Consider the following 16,373-nt stretch of genomic DNA (forward strand, 5'->3'; position numbering starts at 1 on the left):
GGGGCGAAGAGTCACGCTTCATGTGTTTTGACAGAACCTATTTTCTCTTCCTTGCAGGGAAGCAGAAACAGAAAGTGGTATGTATGTCTACAATGCTACTATTATTTACTATAATAATATCATATATTTAGTATTAATATATTTAGTATAAAAGTTATGAGGAACAGTGTATCCTGACACTTTGACAGTAAGAGAATCACCTGAAAAGAAATAGATGATTTAGAGACTATAAATGTATATTCTGTCTATAATAATGTCTATAAGCTAATTGGATGTGTTTCATAAATCTGACTAAATACGTTTTTTCTACAGTAATGTATTCTGGCCTATGTGAACTACTATGCTACTACTATTACAACTAGTGCATCTACTGCTAATACTATTACAACTAGTCATATTAATGTTCAATCCAAATTGACCATTATGTCCAAATTGTGTGCCCGCATGATGGTGCGTGCTGTGCGTGTGTGCGTGTGTGTGTGTGTGTCCCACTCTAGACTGAGCACGTCCCCCCCCCTATGATGTGGTTCCATCCATGAGGCCTGTTGTCCTGGTGGGACCCTCGCTGAAAGGCTATGAGGTAAGAACCTGTGAACCCCCACAGCCCCCCCCCACCCAAATCTGGTCAAGCGGCAGTTTAAAGTCTCCACCGTCCTCGTCCTCAAACATCAAACTGGACGTCATAGCGACCGCAGAGCGATGAAACTCATGTGCTGTCGGTGCTCGTCTCCTGACACACGGGGGTGACGTTGTGCTGTATCCCCCTGTGGTGCGTCTCCAGCTCCAAAGGAATCCACTCTTCATACTGTAGCCGCTGCGTTACATAAGTCTTGAGGCGACGAACTTCCAGCGCTTCACCGAGGCTTGTGTCGGTGCTCATGTCCACCGCCGGGCCGCCAGCGTCTCCGCCGTTACCATCGGCTCCTTTAGAGACGATGAGTCCCCGCTGAAGTGATGCCTTCCCGATGTAACACTTGTCAATAATCAATTACCAGCGGAGAGACACAAGACGCAAGAAAAGAGGCCAGAGAAAGGAGGGGTGGGATGGGGGCGGGGGGGGGGGTGGGGGGGGGGCTGGGGGGTAGTCAGTCGTCATGGAATCACAGTCCTCATCGCCCGTTTCTGGTGTTGCCGTGGCAACAACCTTCTGGGTAAACTACGTCAGTAGAAGGAAAAAAAAGGAAAAAAAGACAAGAAAAAAAAAAAGTTGGAGCATGGTTTGAAATTAGAAACAGAAAATAAATGTATACTGCGCTCTGAGGTTGGCGCAAATAGTGGGATGGATGGATGTATGGATGGATGGTACTCCATTAATTATAACAATAATTAAATGATCGGGATGGACAGTAATAGAGATGTCATTATCAACCTGTTGTTATTGTCATGGCTTCATGGAGTAATCTCTTGACTTGACAGACACTCCTAATTAATTACACCATTATAATTAATATTAGTATAATCATCACACTATTATAAAAATTGAGAGAGGAAAAAATACATGAATGTGTTTTGAACTAAACAACCTACCTAATAATGCATAGCTCTCCCTGTGCTTGAGACATGACCAAAGCCTGTATATAAGGCCTGTATGTAAGGTACATCACCGTGGTCAGAGCGGCTCACTGTAGGTGGCAGTCCCATCGTTTAGTGTCGCCAGGAGGAATCATTCAGTGCAAGGCAGTAGGGTATGTGTGTGTGTCTGAGTGGGCTCAGTGATTTGGTGTAAGTCATAAAGCCAGCATGGATCGTGTCAGCAGAGGGAATACGAGGCCTCCCCCACCAAGTCTATCCCCTCGCTTTGCCCTACCCACCGCGGCCCACGAGACCGCACCCAGGGAGTAGGAGGCTTTTAGTAGGACTCTGCCCTTGTACTACTGCCTTACGTGTTTTTACTGCTTTGTCTACAACCTACATACTTGATCATGTTTAATTATTTGAATTAACTCTCTCTCTCTCGTTGTTTTCTGTTCTTCCTTCCCCGCCACCCTTCTCTCGCTCCTCTCTTTTCTCACGCGTTACCTCAGGTGACAGATATGATGCAGAAGGCTCTGTTTGACTTCTTGAAGCACAGGTTTGATGGGAGGTGAGTGGCCCCCAGCTGAGCGATCTTCCCTCATTTGTCAGGATCAGGTGGATCAGCTTCTCCTTTGTTTTGTCCTTTATGTCATCATACGAGCAGACCGGTGACGTTACATCGCTTGAGCTGAAGATGTTTGTTTGTTTGTTTCTGGGGGGCAGGATATCCATCACCAGGGTAACGGCTGACATATCCCTGGCCAAGAGGTCTGTGTTGAACAACCCCAGTAAGAGGGCCATCATAGAAAGATCCAACACTCGCTCCAGCCTAGGTAAGACATGCTCCAAGCTCAGGCCATTGGCTCCTTCCCACATGCATGCAGCTCTATGATCACATCTCATCTAGAAAATGTGTCACCATTTTTTTAGAAAACCATTTAGCTCTAGTTTTGTGCAACAACAGATTTAGCATAATATAGTCATACGGTTGCTGCTGGAGTACATAAAAAGGACAGTATTGAATGTTGTCTGTAGTGCCTTTTAAGACACTACTTCATATATTGAAAAAAACACTACAATACTGTTATTTTGCAGCGGAGGTCCAGAGTGAGATTGAACGAATATTTGAGCTGGCCCGGTCTCTACAGCTGGTGGTGCTTGACGCTGACACCATCAACCACCCCACGCAGCTCCTCAAGACCTCACTAGCACCCATCATCGTCCATGTTAAAGTCTCCTCACCCAAGGTACGTAACATATAGAGCAACCCTGGCAACGCTGGTCGAAACACTGCCCTCTTCTGGCAGAAAAACCGGGCTTAGAGTCTGATACAGGGCCTGTGCCTTGTCAGTCAATTAGAATCCAGCATGCTTTGTCAACAGATTGCAGTTCATTTCCGGAATGAAAAAAAACAACCTTGAGGAACAATTCAAAACATAAACAATGTGGCTCATGTCTGTGGAATGTACCACTTCATTGGAAACACACTTTTTTCTTTCAATCGTTTCCTTCCTCATATGTGTGCAACACAACAGGTTCTCCAGCGGCTCATCAAATCCAGGGGGAAGTCCCAAAGCAAACATCTGAATGTGCAGCTGGTGGCCGCGGACAAGCTAGCTCAGTGCCCTCCAGTATGTTTTTTATAGTATATAATATATATATATATATGCTATTTCTGCTCCTGCTATGTATTTGTACTTCTTCTTTCTCCCTACCTCTCAGTTCTTCTCCCCTCCCAGGTCAATTGGGCTTTGGGTCAATTTATTTGAGGTGCACTTCATATCAAATTCTTTTTCATTCTTTATTTATTTTGAGTTAAAAATGAGTTTAAAAAAAAGCCTACACATTTTTGCTGTTTTAATAAGTGATATTGTCGCATCATTTCAAAGTTAACGCTCACGATTTCACCCTGTTGCCACACCTTCATCTTCTTGCACTCTCCTCAAAACAAGATAAGATAAGGATACAATAAAGTAACAAAAATCACAATTAATCTGGGTTTTCCGAAACACTGCCGTTGACGTCCTATAAGCACCTCTCCGTCCCTAAACCCTTATCCTAAACCCGACCGCTATAATAACACTCAACAAAACCTGTGGACCGCTTCCACAGGAGATGTTTGACATCATTCTGGACGAGAACCAGCTGGAGGACGCGTGTGAGCACCTGGCAGAATACCTGGAGGCCTACTGGCGCGCCACGCACACCTCCCTGAGCACGCCGCTCAACCCCCTGCTGGGCCGGACTCTGGGCTCCAGCGCCCTGTCGCCCTACCCCACGGCCGTGCAGGTGAGCTGCACCCGGCAGGGCCTCTCTCCTCGCGCCGGCTTTGGTGTAGGAGGAAGCCATTCCTTTGCACCGTTGTCACAGAGTCCTCTTAGTCATTGCTTAGTCATCTGGGTCAGAGTCTGTGGTGACTGGATCAGAGGAGGAAATAAACAAGCGTACTGTAGAGAAAGTGAAACAAGCGTGGTGAATTCAAACATATTTCTATTAGTGTTACGTTTGCTGTTTGAGTTTTGTTCACTTTCAAATCGCTAAATATCTTGAGTATACTTTGGCTTATTACTGATAATCATAGCAGGTGAATCCCATGATGTTCAATTAAATTAAAGTGCCGCCTCAGTCATCTTACACATCTGTGTAAGAATTTTTGTAAGAATACACAATTGTACAGTTCAAATGTTTGAACTTTGTACCTCTCTATCGCTCTCTCTCTCTCTCTATCGCTCTCTCTCTCTCTCTCTCCCTCTCTCTCTCTCTCTCTCTCTCTCTCTCTCTCTCTCTCTCTCTCTCTCCCTCTCCCTCTCCCTCTCCCTCTCTCTCTCTCTCTCTCTCTCTCTCTCTCTCTCTCTCTCTCTCTCTCTCTCTCTCTCTCTCTCTCTCTCTCTCCCGGTACAGGCGCAGAGAAACCGCAATAGCAACCACGCGGCGGGCGACGTCTCCCCGGTGGAGCGCCGCAGCCTGATGCCGGCGGACGAGAACTACCACAACGAACGCATGCGGAAGAACCGCAACCGCCTGTCCTCGGCTCGCAGCACAGCCGGGAGCACTGCCCCCTGGTGGAGGAGGACCTCCAGGACCCTTACCAGGACTCGTACAAGCCCCACAGGAACCGCGGCTCCCCGGGAGACTTCAACCAGGACTCGAGACACAGGCTCTGAGACGGCCGACCCGACGTGACCCCGCTCCCCAGCCCCCCCCACCCCCTCCCCCCCCAACCCCCCAGCGAAAGGCGCCGTCTCCGCCGTCTCTCTTAACCAGGGAAGCTGACCGAGGGGGCTGCTGTGATGCTGTAGCGGCGATGGAACGCTGGCCGCTACTCATCTGGTTCTGGTTCTACGAGGACCGCCGTGATCTTTGTCTTTATTTTTGTGCAGCGTAGTTTCTTGCTTTCAGTCGGGAAACACTTCCTCCCTGCTGGCGCATTGGAGACCAATAGATTTTCAGGTCACAGATTCCTTTCTTGACTACATGTCAACAAAGGGAGTGTTATGTACCTGAAAATACTGCAGGCGCAAGAATTGTTGGCAGGTTTCCACTTGACCACATTTTAATACTTCAACATGAAGTATATTGTCACCGAAACTAACATGCACTAGCTAGTTCGTGTCTGACCTAGTTAGCCCTTGCGGACCTTAACTGCTGTATTCAGAGCTGTTCCTGTAGCATGCAGGAGGGACAGTTGTAGGTACTGTCCAGTGCCTGAGACTGGGTCACAGGTACTGGCCAGTGTCAGAGAAGCATCAAGCATCCAGTGGTGATTATCGCCACAAAGAAAAAAGTAAAACCGATTTGCACGTTTCTGGTAGAAAGCAGAGCGCAATGCATTGTCAGTGATTAAGCTCCTTCTTTTGTTTGCTAATGTCTTGGGTATGGGTGTATTCGATCCTGTGAAAGCCTTTATTAAAGAAAAAAGCTAAAAGGCAAAGTGTTTCACAAGTCTTACTTTGGTGTGATATGATTTCCGTTTTACAGATGTTGGATCGGGAGCCAGGGCTGGGGTTTGGGGGAGGGGTCTAGCTGCCTTTAGAGCTATGCTTTCTCAGATGGATCACTCAGTGCCATTTTGAACCATTAGCCAGGTCAGGATAGAACTGCCACAAAATGAAAAATGGAGGATCTCATCCACCATGACCGAAAAGTAAATCAGATTCAAAATATGTGGATAATGAATGAAGACGATGTAGCATGCATACTAAATCTTACCTAGGGGGAATATGGATGCTGCCATGGCATTACTTGAAATGCTAAAGCTTCATGGCCTTAAGTGGAAATAGTTTGACATTTAGTTCTGAAAGTACGGTCCAGTTTTGGTGAAGTGTTGTTTTTTTACATTAGTTTCTACTGGATTGTGACCAAAGGGGTCAATGTAGGCCCTCTGCTAGAAGGGTGGAGCCACCACGTGTCTCTGCATAGGCCATGCATTGGATAGCACTGCTATCTGTTATGTGGCCTTTTGTTTTAGCATGTGACTGGTATCTGTATTTAGATTAGAGTCAACATACAAGAACTGGAAACAACAAGTTCCTTACATGCTGGATGTGTTTAGTATCAAGGATTAGCTATATGAAACACATTCCACTCATCCATCTCCTAAACATAGATTTGTCTTCCAATGGATGCTCACAAAAATAAATTCTTCCCTATCATACTTTATGATTAAGCCCCTTGTTTGTATATTCTTTAAGTAGCTATGTAACATTCTTGCCGCTTTCATATCTTTACAAATGATCATTTCAATCATGTTTATTTTTTATATATGTAAACAGAGACAGATAATACTACATGAATAGCCATGATAAAGTACAAAGGCCTGTGTGAACACTGCATCTTTCTCCGCCCTCTTTGTCTTTTGAATTTGAATAGCTGCAACCATGGAAATCCAATCAGTCCCCTGCATTTTGAATCAGGTGATTTAATGTAAATGTTCTCAACTGATTAAATAGTGTTAGCCTTGAATGAAATATCTTATATTGTGTCATCTTATAATTGTTGGAAGTCTCCTTTTTTTAAAGAATGGGTCTCTCTTGTGCCAGTGATTGAAAAACAACTCAACCGATTTTGAGACTGAAGTTCAGATTTCTCCTGCATAACGTAGCTACTGTTGTTGTTTCAAGCAAACTGAAGTGCAAGAAATGATTCTAAAATATTTGAATACTGCCTGTAAGGGACTGATGCGATAATTAGAAGAGTTTTCTTTCGTGTTGTCATTTTACAGTTGTAATGGAATAAACTGCCCTGATCTGCAATTTAATCTGTCTCTTTTTATCTTGTTTAGAATCACGCACACACATGATTACACACACACACACACACACACACACACACACACACACACACACACACACACACACACACACACACACACACACACACACACACACGGGCCACTTATCCTATTACCTACTAGAGTAATAAAGATGATGCTACATTATACACAAACTCTATATGCTGTGAAATGATCTCGTGTAATGAGTAGTTATTTGTAGCTATGGATTATTTACTGGGTTTGTAGCTTAGTGTTAATTAACAATTATTCGCCGATGGCGAAGTGAATAGTGGGGAATAGGCTATTCCCCACTATTGCCCAATATCCCGAGATAGAGAACCAATCAAATCGCGCCATCTTAGGAGGTTCCCGTGTAGCATGTACTAATGTATAATATTAATATTCATTGCGTTCAGATCAAGACACCGCCCATCCTGAACCACGCATGCGCATGTCTGACAGCTGCGCAAAAGAAACCAGCCCAATGCCAGCTGATGGGCCGCGGTGGTGTCATCCAAGGCAGTTGCAACATAATTTCAGTACAGCTCTCTTAAAAACAGTGACGTTTTAAATATATGTCTCCTCGGAGGTGTACCTTTTTGTTTTAAAGTGAACATGGTGAATTTACCGAGAAGAAACGTGTCCTCTGCACTGCGTCCCACTACGGTGTAGAGTGTGAGTGAGCTAGCTTCACGGCTAGCTTACGGACATCGTCGGGTAGCGTCAACAGCTAGCTACTGTCGAGTCTTACAGCTGGCATCGTGACTCCCAACACCAGCCATGGGGATACTGTTCACCAAACTGTGGAGGCTTTTTAACCACCAAGGTAAGAGAGTGGTAGGTACACGTATGCTCGGAGGCCCTCGTCTGGTCGGTCCGGGACAGGCCGCTGCGCCGCTGTCGGTCCCAGAGGCTCCGAACGAGACGAGATCTGAATGTAGTCTGAATGTCTTACAGATCAGTCGTCCGGGGTTTTGACTAACGACGTACTTTTGTACGAACGTTACATCTCAACTATTGCTCTACGCTATTCTGCGCCAATTCTGGTCCATCTCACAAGAGGTGGGAACTTTTTTTGGACCGACTCAAAGTAGTTGTTTACTCCATGAACCGTGGCTGATAGTCGTGGTATTGTTAACGCTATTTCTCTCTAGAATTAGAGCCGTGGAGGTCCAGCGAACTGAAATGGATCTCATGTTACTTATCCAGCCACAAACAGTAAACAGATAGGCCAGTGTGAACCCAGCTGTAACAGGAATCCTCCGGTGTCCGCGCTACCCGGTGGGTCCTGTCACAGAGACCTTTCTTATCCGGGCTGTCGGCTTCCAAGCGTCCTCCTACGAAAAGTACGAGGGTGGCACTTTCGATCACATTCTAGTCAGCCGCCACATCGGCAGTTTACACGATTTACTGATTACCTAGTGGTTCTTCAGGTTTTCACCACCCACAGTATTATGTCAATATGTACGGCTTCTTTATTCATTTATTTGATTGGTTTAGCAAAGATAATCTATCGTCCGTATGTACATTTCTTAACGTCGTTTCAGTCTCCCTAACAGTGTCTGACATAATTGACCAACACATGACTATGGAACCACAGTTTTTAATGTTGTTTTACTTTACAGTTTTTGCTCCAGGTGTGAGGCCTGCCATGTTGGACAATTGTTTATGAAGGGTTACCGTCGTGGTTGACTGATGGGTTCATTCATTTAGTCAACAATCAGAAGTTGTCCAGTGTGAATGGATGTCACTGTGCAGTGCATACCCCTATTCTCTATGCGCTGATAGTTTGATGAACGTCATGGTACTGCAAATCTTGTCCAAAGCAGGGTTTTCACTGCTTCTTCAATGTGCAGTCGGTGTGCCTAAAAAGTTTTTCCCTGACTATGATGAAAATGTGCTGTTGTAGCTGCGGTCGTCTGCCGACGAGCAGTCTGTGGCATTAGATTGTTACAGTATTGTGCATTTTTTACATTATATTTTTTAAAGCCTGTGGATGTGCTGTGTTTGACGTCTGGTTAAACAGTTTGTCTGTTCCATGAACCGGTTTTTGTGTGTCGTGCCATTCTGTGATGGAGCGGAATATATATATTTTAAATTGTGCATGTATGCAATTTATGGCAGTCTGTTTTCTATTTTACATAACAAAACCTCTACTGCTTATGCAAACACTTTTTAGAATATAAAAAGTTAATTAATATAGCTTGTTACATGTTTACACTTTTTTCTCAAGTGTTCAACAGATGGAACCTTACTGTAAATATTGGGCATATCGATTAACAATGAGATTATCGGTGAACAATTAGACCAGTGTACAATTTTTGTGTCTCAGCCAATGTCTTATCCTACAGCTCATCACTTTAGAAAGTCTACTTGCAAATTGACCTAATGGTAGTAGACATAATTCCAACAGCGGCCTGTATAGCTTCTGTGTGCAACACAAAAGCTGCACAGCATGGCAGATCACCTTAGTGAAGCAGTGCCTGGTTCAGGCTGCAGCTGCTTTCACTTCCTTTTCAGAGTCTATCTTCAACCAATGCTGCTTGGATGCACACACAATTTGGGTTTACTTCTCAGTTTATGAGCCTGTTGTCTCAGCTGCGCAGATACACGGAGGCCCTGTCACCAAGCTGATACTACAGGACACACTCAGTATATTGTTTTGTCTTAATGTGAGTGTAAGGCTGCTTAGTCATAATATCTGTGGCCCTATTACGAGTAGCAGGGCCCTGTTTAAATAGCAGGTTAGGATATGTTTTATGCCTAAACCAGAACTCTGATTCTTGCAAGCGTTCTCTAGTCTGTATTTTTGGTTTCAGAACAGCTGATTTAAATCTCCATGATCAAGTTAACTCCATCTTCGATAGGTTGAACCTGGACATTTTACACTCATGACAGGCTTCAAAAGGCATCCTGAGCTGACATTGCTATGCTTTTATTGGTTGAAGACTAGTCTGTTTATTTGCACTAGCCTACATCCCCACTGAAAGGCTGGCTCTGCAAGACTCGTTGAAGCCAACAGCCTATTGCATGGGTTTACACTTTTATTAAGTGTGTGTATATATAGGAATATAGGCGACTTTGTTACTGTTATCATGTTAAGTAAATTTTTAGGGCAAATACTTGAAATATGCTTGCAATATAATTATTTGAGTTGTTTGTTGACAATAGCTGCTTTCACATATGACCTCCGTCTTTTCTCCGCATTTGTGGAGCAGGAGGTTCGACCGTGAGGGTCATTCACACTTATTCACACTTGATGCCCGATATACGGAGATCGGTGTCAGTAGAATCTCTGGCTACTTAAGGGGGGCGGGCTTGCAAGGGGCGGCATATGACGTAGGGTCGCAAGAGGCGGGATCGGGTTTGTTTTGGTTTGACCGCAGACAGCACGCAGGCAAAACGGGCAGAACTCATCGCGATCATCTTAAATGTTGCTGCAGCGATGCATATATTCCGTTACATCCACAAAATCTGCATTAATCGATGAAAGAGCGTCTTTTTTGGCTTAATTTCACATCTAACAAACACTGGGACAAATGTAGTTGATTTCTGTGTTTAACTGAGAAAACAGGGAGTGGAAGGACGGGACCCTATAATGTTCAGCTAACTGTTGTCAATAATAATTGTTACGAGAGTAGCACATGTGTGTGAGTGGACGAGCGAGGAGAGCGAGCGGTAGCGTGTGTGTCAGTTTAGTGAGGTAATGAACGAGTCCGGTTGTGTCTGTGCAAACGTGTAGGCCCTACTGTAAAGTTAGTGAAACTAAGAATAAAGTACACAGCCTGTCAATAATCGGTGGCCGCTTCATTCCGACCATATTCAAACCTATAAGCAGACCCACTGCCGGTCAAAGTTACTCCCGAGAGAATCGACGGAGCGGAACGTCGCTTCTGTGCTCCTCAACTATGGTCTGGGAGCCGACAGCAGGAAAGGTGTAACATAATAATAAAAATATTTTTTAAACCATTCAGCGAACAAAAGGCAATAGGCTGATTATCGATTAGGGTGCGGGTGCCACTCAATGACATGCAAACGTAGACCGAAGCGTCATCAACACGCCCACTCAACTGGTGTGAAATGCCGACATCCTACTGCTCATTCACATATGAGGTAATTAGCATTTCCTCCGGAGAACATACTACCTCGGGGGTAGTCTTTTTTTTCAGGAGGTCCAACGTCAGGCTATGTCATTCACATATACGGCACCTCCGTAGAATAGACGGAGAACAGACGGATGCACGTCCATATGTGAAAGCAGCTATTATATAAACCAATTGGAAGTTAGAAAGGAGTAGACACTGCAGCCGTGGGCGGAGTTATCTACCTATCTATTATCTATCTATCAATCTCTAGGTTTGGTCCAGGTTAGGCTTACAGCAGGAGTCGCCATGGTAGCGGAACTGCGGGTAGTCTAATCTTGTGATGTGAAAGTAGGGGTGTGCGATATGACAATATTAGATTGTGAACGATTAATCTTTCTCTTTCTCTTTACAGAGAGATTGTTAGTATGATGCTGAAGTTCACATTAGGGCTGTCACTTTTTAATCGATATTCGAATATGCATTTGAATATGACGTGACATCTGTATTCGAATATATATAATCGATATATAAAGTGCCATGTTGTGTAGTGCATTTTTTACAGTCTACGATTAGACTGTTTGGTTTTTACTTTTTATTTTATTGTTTGCCATCTCATCCATTCGCAGGTGCGCTAATCAAGCAAATAATATATCCTACCGAAAATGGATAACACACAGAGCAGCCAGCCTGAGCGATATATTGCGATATTGCTGTCATCCCCGCTGACAGCAACACGCTGCATTGGTAGAGAGACGGGCTGCAACAAATACCCGCTTCTCTCAACATAGACGCGCAAATACCTGTGTGTGCCAGGCCCGTCTGTGCGCTCCGAACGTGTGTTCTCCGCCGCAGGTAACATCGTGAATAAAAAGAGAGCCGCACTTGATTCAGATCAAGTTGATAGATTGGTGTTTCTAGCAAACAACATTAAGAAATTCTTATATCTTGCAGATAGGCTATAGGCTTTACTCCTGCTGCTGTCTCCTGTTTAAGTTGTCACGTCATTGCGGTTCAGATTCCGTTTTTGTTTTTCATTGCACAGCCTCATTTAGTGATATGCATAGTGGCACGTCGGATGGCAACACGACAAACCTTTTTAACCACCTCAAAAGAAAGCACCCGAAAAAGTATGCAGTCAAACAGGAGCTTGTACTGTTCAGTAACTTGCAAAATAATCTTAAAAACCATATGAAAAAGAATCGTGATAAGATCGTGGATCGTGATCCTGCCTGAAAAAAATCGTGATATGATATTTTTGCCATATCGCCCACCCCTACCTGAAAGGGAAACTTAACCTGGAGATCCAGCTGCTTAAGACCCAGGGGCCCAGGTTACAACAGAGGACACCACATCAGCTGTGCCTGCTGTGTCTGCAGGTTTTCTTTATCTTGTGCAGCCTATTATATGTGATCTGTGTGTGCTTATCTGTAGACCAATGTTCACTATGAACTGTGTATACCGTTTCAGTACATTTAGGAGGTAAAAAAAAAGAGTAACCTTCATTTTAGTCCTAAACTATGACTTTTATGTTTCTATTTATGATGTCAACTTACTAGAATAACTAAACAATTAAATAATCATGTTACCATTTTTATAAAGCTTTATTTTGGATCATAAGACAATATCATTTATTTTCTTTTTTTTCTTTTACACTCTTGACCTCAAGAATGGTGTCATAAGTTTGGGTCCGGAGCAGAAAGAGTATTTAGCCCTGCTACTGTTGGATGTACAATGTCTGTTTGCTTGCTGTTGGAGGTTTTTTAACAGCCTATTCTTGATCCAAATAATCAAAATGATTCCTCCTTCGCCACAAAAACAAGCACAAGCTATTACAGAAATATCCACCACCAATAGCCACAATTACTCATAAACTACCACATCAACAGACCATTCCACTCACTTTTCACACTTTAAAAAGATTCGGCGTGCAGGGGAAACCTCAGTGTGGGAACAATAAAAATGGGTCAGTGAAACCATGAAGCGTGTGGTGGAGTATTCAGTATAGTTTAGTCTGAGCGAGCCACCATGCTATGATCACCCTTATGTGAAAGGCTCTGAGCACACTGTGAGACAGTGCTCTTTCACTAGTGCCTCACTACAGTAAAAGCAAAGGCGGCGGGGGGAAAGGGTGGCTTTGTGTGTGAAGCATAAAGATGCCCGTTGTTTGGGCTGCATTCTACATCTCGAGAATTTTTCGAAAAACAAAGACTGAGGTTGGGTGTGTCACACATCCTCTGCTCTTGCAAGATGGACTCAACATCTGCCACTGCGGAATGTTAGCTGTACTTTGTTTTCTGAATGTCTCTGTATTTCTTTCTTTTAGAGCACAAGGTTATCATCGTGGGCCTGGATAACGCCGGGAAAACCACCATTCTTTACCAATTGTAAGTAGTCGTTCATCTCTTCAGATGAATTTCCTTTATGCAGTGTTCACATGAGCAGAAACACATAGTCAGCATTGCTGATAGTTAGGATCTGAAAAGGTCCTGTCTGTGATGTTGTGTAATAATCTGACACGACTTAATTTGTTACTCTGCAGTTCTATGAATGAGGTGGTGCACACCTCTCCTACAATAGGAAGCAACGTGGAGGAGATTGTGGTCAACAACACCCACTTTCTGATGTGGGATATTGGAGGGCAGGAGTCGCTAAGGTCATCCTGGAACACGTACTACACGAACACAGAGGTACGACCATCAGCTACTAACACTACTGAACACAAACACACACTACTACTGAACACAAACACACTACTACTGAACACAAACACACTACTACTGAACACAAACACACTACTAACACTACTACTGAACACGAACACAGAGGTACGATCATCAGCTAACGCTACTTAACAGAAACACACTACTAACACTACTACTGAACACGAACACAGAGGTACCATCATCACCGTCCACTACTGAACACAAACACAGAGGTACGACCATCAGCTACCGTCCGCTACTGAACAGAAACACACTACTACTGAACACAAACACACTACTAACACTACTACTGAACACAAACACAGAGGTACGATCATCAGCGTCCGCTACTGAACAGTGGGTTTGTTTACAATCTGAATCTGTACTGTAGAGTCAGGAGAGATGGTTCTTGAGTCGCATGCAAGTGCATGTGAAATGTATATGTATTTTCTTTGGTTGGTTATAGCGAAAATTGCATTGTTTACCCTAACTTCATTCCTCAAGCTGTAGAAGAGAGACCATAGTAATTGAACACGTTTTTATTGTCATATGCAAATATCTACTGATCTCATTAATATTTGTATTTTTGCCATTCAATAGTTTTTTTTTTCCCCTGTGTGTCAGTTTGTGATTGTGGTTGTGGACAGCACCGACAGAGAGAGGATCTCAGTGACCAAAGAAGAGCTTTACAGAATGCTCGCACATGAAGTAAGTTGGTGTAAACCAGTAAGAATAACATCAAATAAAGTCCAATACACACCTGTATACAAGGGGATTCTGGTCCATTCCTGCAGTATAGCCCAGATGTGTAATATTTAGTCCCGTTTCCAGCGTCTTTGCTAAGGCTAGTTACTTAATTGATGCTTGTGACCCCCCCCCTATCTCCACCCCAGGACCTGAAGAAGGCCGGGCTGCTCATCTTCGCCAACAAGCAGGATGTGAAAGGTTGCATGTCTGGGGCTGAGATCTCCCAGAGCCTCCAGCTGACCTCTGTTAAAGACCACCAGTGGCACATCCAGGCCTGCTGCGCCCTCACTGGCGAAGGGTGGGTACAGCGCCCACCGCACACGTGTCCCTCAAAACCAGAAGGTCTTGTAAAAAGTAACAAGAAAGTCACACCATGTCTTTCCTGTCCCTCTGTCTGTCCCGTGTCACCCCCCACCCCACACCTGCAGGTTATGCCAGGGCCTGGAGTGGATGATGTCACGGCTGCGTGTGAGATGATGAACTATGGCCTCGCTGCACACCCTGGCTCTCTTTAAGCTCCTCCCCTAATTGGACACGGGGTCGGGGGTGAGGTCGCTGGACGTATCGGGACACCTCTCTGTGACGCGGACTCGACCACCCAGCCAGCCGGGACCTCGGTTTCTTTCCATGTTTATTTATTTTAAAAGAAGAGGAAGCAAATTCTTCCAAACTCTTACCACTCTGAACAAAGACACCTGACTAGGTCTTGCCGGAGGACTCTGGTTGGAGAGAGGGAAGTAAGGACTGACGTGTATTTAAATAACATTCTTTTTCTTCCTTACATTGAAACACAGAGGTCAAGACACCCGTCTTGCTGGATACTTTACCTGGACCCTTTTCTTTAGCTTTGTGTAATTCCAGCCCTGTGTGGCCTTGCAGTATTGCCGAACTGGCTGTGTTGGTTTATACAGCAGTAATACATCCTACACGTCCCGTGTCTTCTGTGCAGTATTTACATTGACCTTGTGCCTGCATCGGAATCCTCCCGTGACAACGGCTGACTATGATAGAGATTTGCCGTGAGTGTGGGTGAAATTACAGCACTGTATGCCCTCATCTCAGCCCATAATGGAAAAATACTACCAACGGTGAAATAAAGTGTTTTTATCTGTTTTGGGTTGAATCAAAATATAATTTATTGATGGTGTCCTTTTGTTGATAATTTTATTCCACGGTGGTCAGCCAGTGTCTGGTTTAGCTTTTTATGCAAGACTCCTTTTTATGGAGCAGAGGGAAGAGGGTCAGAGTTCAAAAGAGGTAATGGAGAGAGAGGAACTACTAGGAGGCCAGCATGTGAAGAGCAGATTTAACTGGTGAGGACAAGGATCGAATCCAGGTTCTGCGTTTTCAAGGTTAAGTATTTTTTTTTAATCAAAAGCATGATTTACAGAACTTTTGACCATGAATTATTCACACTTTCAAAAGTTCTCTCAGCCCAAAGTTGCTGGTATTTGTATGAATTTGTGTTCATATAAATTTGTTTCACGTAATATCCCCACATTTCTTTTAATAAGGTTACTTAGGACAAAGACATCGATTAACCACTGCACTCTGGAAACTCACAGCTAACAAAGTATTGCCCTAATGAGGACTTTATAACTAATGGCCTCTACCTGTGTAACTGTGAATCAGAACCATGAAGAGAATTCAGCCAATCTGAAAGATATGCATACATTTGTTTTTGTAACCTTAAGGCTTTTAGGTCAAAAAACCTGCCCATTCTCATGTGTGTGAATGAAATCCAAACCTGCAACCTCCTCCGACGTATTAAACATCCAGGAACCAAGAAGGGTGGTTAACCGATAAACGGTATTCTGTAAAGTCCCATTTCTGCTTCACTACCTTCACAATAAAGCAAAGATCTCAGTGGCGCATGACGCAGAAAGGTCAGAGAACATTCATCAGCTGATCCCTGACATGGTTGGTTGATATTTTGATTCCGTCATCGGCTCACTGAAGCGCACGATGATGCACTAATCATCTCAATTTAGTTTACTTACCTCAATTGTTTTCGGAAGAGTTTGGGGGGGAAGGTCATTGCTCGTTGGCAAT

At 44.1% G+C, this 16,373-nt stretch overlaps 2 protein-coding genes across 2 annotated transcripts in view; both read left to right on the plus strand.

Moving 5' to 3' along the window:
* The window catches only part of cacnb4a (calcium channel, voltage-dependent, beta 4a subunit), a gene marked incomplete at both ends in the record, with an annotated part of 7,757 nt that extends 3,078 nt beyond the window's left edge, over nt 1–4,679 (plus strand). The window contains 10 exon segments of the mRNA XM_084478273.1: nt 58–77; nt 498–509; nt 512–580; nt 2,025–2,083; nt 2,239–2,348; nt 2,611–2,762; nt 3,051–3,146; nt 3,628–3,804; nt 4,417–4,540; nt 4,543–4,679. Coding sequence (XP_084334399.1) covers nt 58–77; nt 498–509; nt 512–580; nt 2,025–2,083; nt 2,239–2,348; nt 2,611–2,762; nt 3,051–3,146; nt 3,628–3,804; nt 4,417–4,540; nt 4,543–4,679 — 956 coding nt within the window.
* A 2,612-nt stretch (nt 4,680–7,291) lies between these two features.
* Nucleotides 7,292–15,435, plus strand: arl5a (ADP-ribosylation factor-like 5A). Its single transcript, XM_084478191.1, has 6 exons — nt 7,292–7,613; nt 13,196–13,256; nt 13,412–13,559; nt 14,199–14,282; nt 14,468–14,619; nt 14,750–15,435. Exons 1-6 carry the CDS (start codon nt 7,568–7,570, stop codon nt 14,796–14,798), a joined length of 540 nt encoding a protein of 179 aa, XP_084334317.1. The 5' UTR covers nt 7,292–7,567; the 3' UTR covers nt 14,799–15,435.
* Nucleotides 15,436–16,373: the final 938 nt, after the last annotated feature.

Source organism: Micromesistius poutassou (assembly GCF_964030765.1).
Source record: "Micromesistius poutassou genome assembly, chromosome: 14".
In the NCBI taxonomy this organism is placed as follows: domain Eukaryota; kingdom Metazoa; phylum Chordata; class Actinopteri; order Gadiformes; family Gadidae; genus Micromesistius; species Micromesistius poutassou.